This window comes from Oncorhynchus tshawytscha, unplaced genomic scaffold, assembly GCF_018296145.1.
Source record: "Oncorhynchus tshawytscha isolate Ot180627B unplaced genomic scaffold, Otsh_v2.0 Un_contig_11484_pilon_pilon, whole genome shotgun sequence".
NCBI lineage: Eukaryota > Metazoa > Chordata > Actinopteri > Salmoniformes > Salmonidae > Oncorhynchus > Oncorhynchus tshawytscha.
Genome location: NW_024609013.1, coordinates 17,023 through 27,500, shown reverse-complemented (window position 1 = coordinate 27,500; position 10,478 = coordinate 17,023). Strand labels below are relative to the sequence as shown.

Here is a 10,478-nt window from a genome sequence, read left to right as displayed (position 1 = left end):
TCAAAAATGTGACATTCTCTGTGTTTTCTTATATATTTTCACACTATGGAGGATGGAATAATGCTGGGAAAATTATAACTGTGCCCTTTTATTGTAAGAGCTGTTTGGATAGACCACCTGACATGTCAGCCTGTAGTAGTGGGATGGAGGTTTGGCCTGCCTGGTGACATCACTAACTAGTTAACTGACCAATAAGGAAGATTGTTCCAAACCTCTCTGCCAATAACAGCTAGTTTTCCGCTCCCCCACTCAGACCAATACCAGACAGTCCTAGTAAAATTACTGCTTGATAAATTGCTCTTTCATAATGTACTTGAGAGAGAGAGAGAAAGAGAGAAAGAGAGAGAGCTGGAGGGAGAGAGATGGAGGAAGAGAGAGAGAGAGATGGAGGGAGAGAGAGAGATGGAGGGAGAGAGGGATGAGAGAGAGAGAGACACAGCAGTTCCTTACTTGTTCCCGTAGTCGATCTTAGAGGTGACTCTCTGTTTAAGCTCAGTCAGCTCGTCTTGTGGGAGCGTCCCTGACAGGATCTGAGATCGCCACTCGATCAGGTCATAGATCATGTCCCTGACTGAGTTAAACATCTCACGCCTGTCCCCCTGTAACACCAGCACACAAACAATCATACACACCTCATGAACAATCTGACCCAACACTCAATAACAGAGACAATAAGGAAGTCCCTTGTGTTTACGGTATACCATCCAACATTCTACAAGGCACATCTGGGTGATGTGGTTGCAGGTTCATGGGTACAATGAGATTACTACAGACACGAGAGAAACCCACACACTGCTCACGGAGACGAGAGAGAAACCCACACACTGCTCACGGAGACGAGAGAGAAACCCACACACTGCTCACGGGGACGAGAGAGAAACCCACACACTGCTCACGGAGACGAGAGAGAAACCCACACACTGCTCACGGAGACGAGAGAAACCCACACTGAGACGAGAGAGAAACCCACACACTGCTCACGGAGACGAGAGAGAAACCCACACACTGCTCACGGAGACGAGAGAAACCCACACACTGCTCATGGAGACAAGAGAAACCCACACACTGCTCACGGAGACAAGAGAGAAACCCACACACTGCTCACGGAGACAAGAGAGAAACCCACACACTGATCATGGAGACAATGAGGTAACTTCAGAAGAGAGAGATTAGGCGTGTAGATACGTGACTCACTCCACTCACCACGTAGAGGTCTCTCCATATGGAAGCCCACTCCCGCAGGGTGGTGGTGACCTCCTGGACCAGAGGCAGCTCGTTGGGAATCACCGTCTCCTTGTGCCTGAAGATACAGACAGATGGTCAGTGGGTGGATCACACGTGACGAAGGCTGTCGCCCCGAAACGCCGTTCTTCTTAAAATACATTGCACTGCAAAGCATCATGGGATGGTTTTTAAAATGATCCAGTAGAGGCCTTCTGAACGCAGCACCTAAAATGTGTGTTACTCTAAACTGTTGAGTCGAGCCAATTCCTCATTCTAATTGGATATGACAACAACAGTCAGGAGGGATGGGTTACACATGACAACAACAGTCAGGGATGGGTTACACATGATAACAACAACAGTCAGGGATGGGTTACACATGATAACAACAACAGTCAGGGATGGGTTACACACGACAACAACAACAGTCAGGGATGGGTTACACATGACAACAACAGTCAGGGATGGGTTACACATGACAACAACAGTCAGGGATGGGTTACACATGACAACAACAGTCAGGGATGGGTTACACATGACAACAACAGTCAGGGATGGGTTACACATGACAACAACAGTCAGGGATGGGTTACACATGACAACAACAGTCAGGGATGGGTTACACATGACAACAACAGTCAGGGATGGGTTACACATGACAACAACAGTCAGGGATGGGTTACACATGACAACAACAGTCAAGGATGGGTTACACATGACAACAACAGTCAGGGATGGGTTACACATGATAACAACAACAGTCAGGGATGGGTTACACATGACAACAACAGTCAGGGATGGGTTACACATGACAACAACAGTCAGGGATGGGTTACACATGATAACAGTCAGGGATGGGTTACACATGACAACAACAGTCAGGGAATAGGTAACCTATATGTTATACAGAGTACTCTACTGTCCCTCTAGAAGAGGTAACCTATATGTTATACAGAGTACTCTACTGTCCCTCTAGAAGAGGTATCCTATAAGTCATACAACGTAATCTCTTTTCTGCAGACATACTGCTAAATCTTTAATGTTGTTTGTTGGAAAGCGATATGAGCCGAGTCAGAGTTCTCCCTTCGCCGTGCAAATCATTTTTTTTTAAATCAATATTTCACATTACAGAGAGCTCAGTCTAAAACATCTGTTGATCCTGGAGTTTACTGGCATCAAAACTGGATTCTGACTGGTTTTTAATTGGAATTCTAATTAGTCTCACACTGTGTACTGACTACTACGGCATTTTAAAACAAAATGTGACGTTTATTTCTGTCAGAAATATCCTCGTCAAAACTACGTTTGAAACTACTTCCTTCAGTTGATTATTTCCCAGCTTAAAAGGCTTTTCAAATGTTAGTTGTTCTTCTGAAAATGAAATACTAAAACTGGGACGTGATCTGAATGCTGATTGGTGCAGTGATGCCGTCCAAGAAGCCGTGCAAACCAGTGAAGAAGGGCCACGTATCACTACGTCAGACCGCAACCAAATACTCCACAACCTAGCAGTTACTCATACTCCAGTTTACAGTATTCTGGTCCCAGATCTGATCTCACTAGCCCTGGTCCCAGATCTGATCTCACTATCCCTGGTCCCAGATCTGATCTCACTATCCCTGGTCCCAGATCTGATCTCACTAGCCCTGGTCCCAGATCTGATCTCACTAGCCCTGGTCCCAGATCTGATCTCACTATCCCTAGTCCCAGATCAGATCTCACTATCCCTAGTCCCAGATCAGATCTCTCTAGCCTGGTGCCAGATCAGATCTCACTATCCCTAGTCCCAGATCTGATCTCACTAGCCTGGTGCCAGATCAGATCTCTAGCCTGGTCCCAGATCAGATCTCACTATCCCTGGTCTCACATCTGATCTCACTAGCCCTGGTCCCAGATCTGATCTCACTAGCTCTGGTCCCAGATCTGATCTCACTATCCCTAGTGCCAGATCTGATCTCACTAGCCTGGTGCCAGATCAGATCTCTCTAGCCTGGTCCCAGATCAGATCTCACTATCCCTGGTCTCACATCTGATCTCACTAGCCCTGGTCCCAGATCTGATCTCTCTAGCCTGGTCCCAGATCAGATCTGGGACCAAGATAGTGAGATCAGATCTGGGACCAGGGCAAGTTTACAACAACTACATAAATTGAAAGTGGAAGCAATCATCTCAAGTTGTCCATTTGATTCATACAATAATCTCAAATTGCTCATTCTACACTCCCAAAATAATTCAGTAGAATACCATTGGAAGCAGCACTAGAGCCATGGTTGGGTGTGTTTAACTGTCGGTACAAGTCACATTTTTCAGTCCCCACTGGATACCAGGGTTCAATCCCCGGAACCACCTTTTCTATACGAGTCCGACTGGAGACCAGGGTTCAATCCCCGGAACCACCTTTTCACTCTATTTCTGCCTCCAGCCAGCCTCCCCATCTGATTCCCATGTAGTCTCAATAAAGTGTCAAAACATCCTAAAAAAAAATACAAAATGAACAGAATCAGCACTGACCCATTGCCTTCAACGGTGGCCTCCTTGAGGTGAATGTAACAGGCAGGAAAGATCCCCTGGAACAGAAGGCGGGAAAGACAGGACACACAATAAATAGATTGATACAGGACAGGCGATGTGAAGCCTGAACTTGTTTTGACCTCAGATCGGTCATTTCATGAGGTTAAATGGCATCCTGAGTCCATTGCAGAAGGGAAAGACAGGACACACAATAAATAGATTGATACAGGACAGGCGATGTGAAGCCTGAACTTGTTTTGACCTCAGATCGGTCATTTCATGAGGTTAAATGGCATCCTGAGTCCATTGCAGAAGGGAAAGACAGGACACACAAAACACTGAGACAGAAATAATATTTGATTTGTTATCGACGTTACACCATATTCACATCATAGTATATCACATTATGACTAACAAAAGACTGAGCTCAACTTGTTTAGATTTTAGATGTTGGAATGACGCTCCAACACCCCTGAATAGACGAAGGGAACCGCTGAGATGAAACTAAACCGTTTGAATGTTACAAAAATATATATCAACTCACTTTCTTGGACTTCCTCCTCAGCCTGTGACCTCTGTACCAGCCTGGAGGTGAAGACAACGGGACATATTACACGGCAAAAGGAAGCAACACCTAGCATTAGCATCACGCTGTCATCTCCAAAACACAACGACGGAGGGGGTCATATCTGAAACATTCTGACAGGGAGCACAGATCAGCTACGAGTTTAATGGAGACATCTACCAAAACACCTGCGTCACTGAGAACGACAGAATCACCTGCAATTATCCTTGGTAACCTGATCGGGACTGTCGTCACTTAGCGTGCCCTTATAAACATACAATATACCTTCATATGTCTGTAGTATGTGGACTGTGTCATCAGTGTGTTCCTACCTTCATATGTCTCTAGTATGTGGACTGTGTCATCAGTCAGTGTGTTCCTACCTTCATATGTCTTTAGTATGTGGACTGTGTCATCAGTGTGTCCCTTACCTTCATATGTCTTTAGTATGTGGACTGTGTCATCAGTGTGTTCCTTCCTTCATATGTCTCTAGTATGTGGACTGTGTCATCAGTCAGTGTGTTCCTACCTTCATATGTCTCTAGTATGTGGACTGTGTCATCAGTCAGTGTGTTCCTACCTTCATATGTCTCTAGTATGTGGACTGTGTCATCAGTCAGTGTGTTCCTACCTTCATATGTCTCTAGTATGTGGACTGTGTCATCAGTGTGTCCCTTACCTTCATATGTCTCTAGTATGTGGACTGTCATCAGTCAGTGTGTTCCTACCTTCATATGTCTCTAGTATGTGGACTGTGTCATCAGTCAGTGTGTTCCTACCTTCATATGTCTCTAGTATGTGGACTGTGTCATCAGTCAGTGTGTTCCTACCTTCATATGTCTCTAGTATGTGGACTGTGTCTCCAATCTGTAGCGACAGCTCCTCGTCTCCACGGACATCGTAATTGTAGATTGCTGAGGGGAGAGAAGAAGAGACGAGGCTATTAAAAGGACAGGAAAAGGAAAGAAGACGTGTGTCTTCTGTGTGGCAGGATGGTTGTGTGGGTGTCATACTAAAAACATAGCGGCAGCCAAGCTCACAGAACACCCACACACAGACTGACACATATCATATCTGCTGCAAACACAGTCATCAACAACCAAGACACCATATGTTTTACCCACCACACACACACAAAACACACACACACACACACATATCATATCTGCTGCAAACACAGTCATCAACAACCAAGACAACATATGTTCTCCCCACCACACACACCACTTGCAGTAAGGTTGGGGAGGACTCTACCTCTCCTCTCCTGCTGGGGGAAGGATACCATGCAGGGCCCCCGGTCGATGGGACTACTTTACCAAGGTGAATGACAGCATCATTTAAAAGGCCTTGTCACCACGGGTATCCCTCCACCCCACCAGGCGGGTATATTTAACAGAATTAACTCTTCCCCGATCTATTGGAGCTTATGCTGTACTGACACAATGAACTGAGACTCAAGCTCAGCCAAAATTGCACACTATTCCCTATGTAGTGCACTATTTCTGACCAGAGACCTATGGAGCTGGTTAAACGTAGTGCACTGGATAGGGAGAATAGGGTGCCAGTTGAGACCCTGGATAGGGAGAATAGGGAGCCATTTGAGACACTGGATAGAGAGAATAAGGTGCCATTTGAGACCCTGGATAGGGAGAATAGGTTGCCATTTGGGACACTGGATAGGGAGAATAGGGTGCCAGTTGGGACAGACCCTGGATAGGGAGAATAGGGTGCCAGTTGGGACACTGGATAGGGAGAATAGGGTGCCATTTGAGACACAAAACTTATTTTCCACCATAATTTGCAAATAAATTCATTAAAAATACTACAATGTGATTTTCTGGATTTTTTCCTTCTCATTTTGTCTGTCATAGTTGAAGTGTATCTATGATGAAAATTACAGGCCTCTCATCTTTTTAAGTGGGAGAACTTGCACAATTGATGGCTGACTAAATACTGTTTTGCCCCACTGTATGTATTACAGACTGAGAAAGTGTGACTGTGTATACTGGTGTGACTGCGTGATTGTGTGTTGGTTGCAGTTGCGACCAGGAATCATTGGACTGGCCCTGAAATGATTTGTAACCAGTCCGGTATCAATCAATCAGCAACCTCCACATTATCCGTGAGGAGAGTTCCTGGAAATGTAATCAAATCCCTTCTGCTGCCTGCCTCCATTCATTCCACACTTGTTTTCTCACAACAACAAGGCACCCTACTCCTTACATTGTTCACTACTTCCCTATAGGGCCCTGGTCTAAAGTAGTGCACTACTACACTATAGACCCTGCTCTAAAGTAGTGTACTACTACCCTATAGGCCCTGGTCTAAAGTAGTGCACTACTACCTTATAGACCCTGGTCTAAAGTAGTGTACTACTAACCTATAGGCCCTGGTCTAAAGTAGTGTACTACTAACCTATAGACCCTGGTCTAAAGTAGTGTACTACTTCCATATAGGGCCCGGGTCTAAAGTAGTGCACTACTACCCTATAGACCCTGGTCTAAAGTAGTGTACTACTAACCTATAGACCCTGGTCTAAAGTAGTGCACTACTACCCTATAGACCCTGGTCTAAAGTAGTGCACTACTACCCTATAGACCCTGGTCTAAAGTAGTGTACTACTAACCTATAGACCCTGGTCTAAAGTAGTGTACTACTTCCCTATAGGGCCCTGGTCTAAAGTAGTGCACTACTACCCTATAGGTCCTGGTCTAAAGTAGTGCACTACTTCCCTATAGGGCCCTGGTCTAAAGTAGTGCACTACTACCCTATAGGGCCCTGGTCTAAAGTAGTGCACTACTTCCCTATAGGGTCCTGGTCTAAAGTAGTGCACTACTACCCTATAGGACCCTGGTCTAAAGTAGTGCACTACTACCCTATAGGCCCTGGTCTAAAGTAGTGCACTACATAGGGAATAGGGTGCCACTTAGAGCTAAGGGTTTGTTGTGTTTATTTCCCTTCCTGGAACAATTCAGCAGCGATCCCAGAGAACCTACCAGAACACAGCGGGAGAGAGAGACTGTGTTAGTGGTGCGTGGGTCGGCTGTCTAATAACCCATCAACAACCTGATAATATAGATAACATGTGGGTCGGCTGTCTAATAACCCATCAACAACCTGATAATATAGATAACATGTGGGTCAGCTGTCTAATAACCCATCAACAACCTGATAATATAGATAACATGTGGGTCGGCTGTCTAATAACCCATCAACAACCTGATAATATAGATAACATGTGGGTCAGCTGTCTAATAACCCATCAACAACCTGATAATATAGAACATAGCTGTCTAATAACCCATCAACAACCTGATAATATAGATAACATGTGGGTCGGCTGTCTAATAACCCATCAACAACCTGATAATATAGATAACATGTGGGTCAGCTGTCTAATAACCCATCAACAACCTGATAATATAGATAACATGTGGGTCAGCTGTCTAATAACCCATCAACAACCTGATAATATAGATAACATGTGGGTCAGCTGTCTAATAACCCATCAACAACCTGATAATATAGAACTTAGCTGTCTAATAACCCATCAACAACCTGATAATATAGATAACATGTGGGTCAGCTGTCTAATAACCCATCAACAACCTGATAATATAGAACATAGCTGTCTAATAACCCATCAACAACCTGATAATATAGAACATAGCTGTCTAATAACCCATCAACAACCTGATAATATAGATAACATGTGGGTCAGCTGTCTAATAACCCATCAACAACCTGATAATATAGAACATAGCTGTCTAATAACCCATCAACAACCTGATAATATAGATAACATGTGGGTCAGCTGTCTAATAACCCATCAACAACCTGATAATATAGAACTTAGCTGTCTAATAACCCATCAACAACCTGATAATATAGATAACATGTGGGTCAGCTGTCTAATAACCCATCAACAACCTGATAATATAGAACATAGCTGTCTAATAACCCATCAACAACCTGATAATATAGAACATAGCTGTCTAATAACCCATCAACAACCTGATAATATAGATAACATGTGGGTCAGCTGTCTAATAACCCATCAACAACCTGATAATATAGAACATAGCTGTCTAATAACCCATCAACAACCTGATAATATAGATAACATGTGGGTCAGCTGTCTAATAACCCATCAACAACCTGATAATATAGAACATAGCTGTCTAATAACCCATCAACAACCTGATAATATAGATAACATGTGGGTCAGCTGTCTAATAACCCATCAACAACCTGATAATATAGAACATAGCTGTCTAATAACCCATCAACAACCTGATAATATAGATAACATGTGGGTCAGCTGTCTAATAACCCATCAACAACCTGATAATATAGATAACATGTGGGTCAGCTGTCTAATAACCCATCAACAACCTGATAATATAGAACATAGCTGTCTAATAACCCATCAACAACCTGATAATATAGATAACATGTGGGTCAGCTGTCTAATAACCCATCAAAACCTGATAATATAGAACATAGCTGTCTAATAACCCATCAACAACCTGATAATATAGATAATATGTGGGTCAGCTGTCTAATAACCCATCAACAACCTGATATAGATAACATGTGGGTCAGCTGTCTAATAACCCATCAACAACCTGATAATATAGATAACATGTGGGTCAGCTGTCTAATAACCCATCAACAACCTGATAATATAGAACATAGCTGTCTAATAACCCATCAACAACCTGATAATATAGATAATATGTGCTGTAGGCTACAGTCAGAGATGGCAGAACCAGAATTGTTTTTGCTTAAGACACATTTCAGCTTATAATTTCTGAACATTTTTATTTATTAGTTGATTAAATACACGCAGCTTCTCATCTGTCATTACTCGTTGCCCTAGAAGACTAAACTAATCCTTTGCTCACCGGGATAAAATGTCATAAATCAATAGAATGAACACTTCAATCTAGTGGACATTGGTCAAGTTCTGTGATCGTTGCTTCATTCATGGACCAAAGACATTTACAATCCAGGGAGAAAAATGCAATAAAGTGTTTCTGATTTCAGTTTGGCTTGGATGCATATATCTTATGATGCTGATAGAACCCATCTATAGAGGTGTTAACTACTAGCAGCTCCTATGATGCTGATAGAACCCATCTGTAGAGGTGTTAACTACTAGCAGCTCCTATGATGCTGATAACACCTCTACAGATGGGTCCTATCAGCATCATAAGAGCTGCTAGTAGTTAACACCTCTATATATGGGCTCTATCAGCATCATAAGAGCTGCTAGTAGTTAACACCTCTATAGATTGGGACCTAACTACTAGCAGCTCTTATGATGCTGATAGAACCCATCTATAGAGGTGTTAACTACTAGCAGCTCCTATGATGCTGATAGGACCCATCTGTAGAGGTGTTAACTACTAGCAGCTCTTATGATGCTGATAGGACCCATCTATAGAGGTGTTAACTACTAGCAGCTCCTATGATGCTGATAGAACCCATATATAGAGGTGTTAACTTCACATTCTCTCAAGATGCAGAAATAAATCCTATTTCTCCACTCCTGTTCCCAAATCAAAATGAGGCCTATGTTTGATGTGTCATTTTACTGCAAGAAATGCTTCATTCTGAAAAAACGAAGCAAGGCCATCGTATTCCTAATGTTTACCATAAAAACAAATGCAGCTAGCGATATTTCCTTATGTTTACCATAGAAACAAATGTAGCTAGCTATATTTCCTAATGTTTACCATAAAAACAAATGTAGCTAGCTATATTTCCTAATATTTACCATAAAAACAAATGTAGCTAGCTATATTTCCTAATGTTTACCATAAAAACAAATGTAGCTAGCTATATTTCCTAATATTTACCATAAAAACAAATGTAGCTAGCTATAATTCCTAATGTTTACCATAGAAACAAAATGTAGCTAGCTATAATTCCTAATGTTTACCATAGAAACAAAATGTAGCTAGCTATATTTCCTAATGTTCTGCATGAAGTTAATCTAGCGTTTTACCTGATAATAATAACCACCAGAGAAGTGGCGTCACATCAGTCAGAGTGATGTCTGCTGATAGAAAGACACCTCCTGGATGCAGGAATTTTACTGACAACGAGAGCTGATTATGAGAAGCAATTCAGATCTGGAGGACTGCAGGTTATGAGTCAACCCGTATATCAA

At 42.8% G+C, this 10,478-nt stretch overlaps 1 protein-coding gene across 1 annotated transcript in view; it reads right to left on the bottom strand.

Annotated features, from left to right (window-relative positions):
* Positions 1-5,326, bottom strand: part of LOC121844115 (dedicator of cytokinesis protein 1-like) — a 73,008-nt gene extending 67,682 nt beyond the window's left edge. Inside the window, exons 1-5 of the mRNA XM_042314006.1 lie at positions 5,131-5,326; positions 4,280-4,320; positions 3,736-3,791; positions 1,204-1,300; positions 451-599 (exon numbers count right to left, since the gene is read on the bottom strand). Of these exons, the coding sequence (XP_042169940.1) occupies positions 451-599; positions 1,204-1,300; positions 3,736-3,791; positions 4,280-4,320; positions 5,131-5,311 (524 nt within the window). The 5' untranslated portion in view covers positions 5,312-5,326. The remainder of the gene's footprint in view (positions 1-450; positions 600-1,203; positions 1,301-3,735; positions 3,792-4,279; positions 4,321-5,130) is intronic.
* Positions 5,327-10,478: the final 5,152 nt, after the last annotated feature.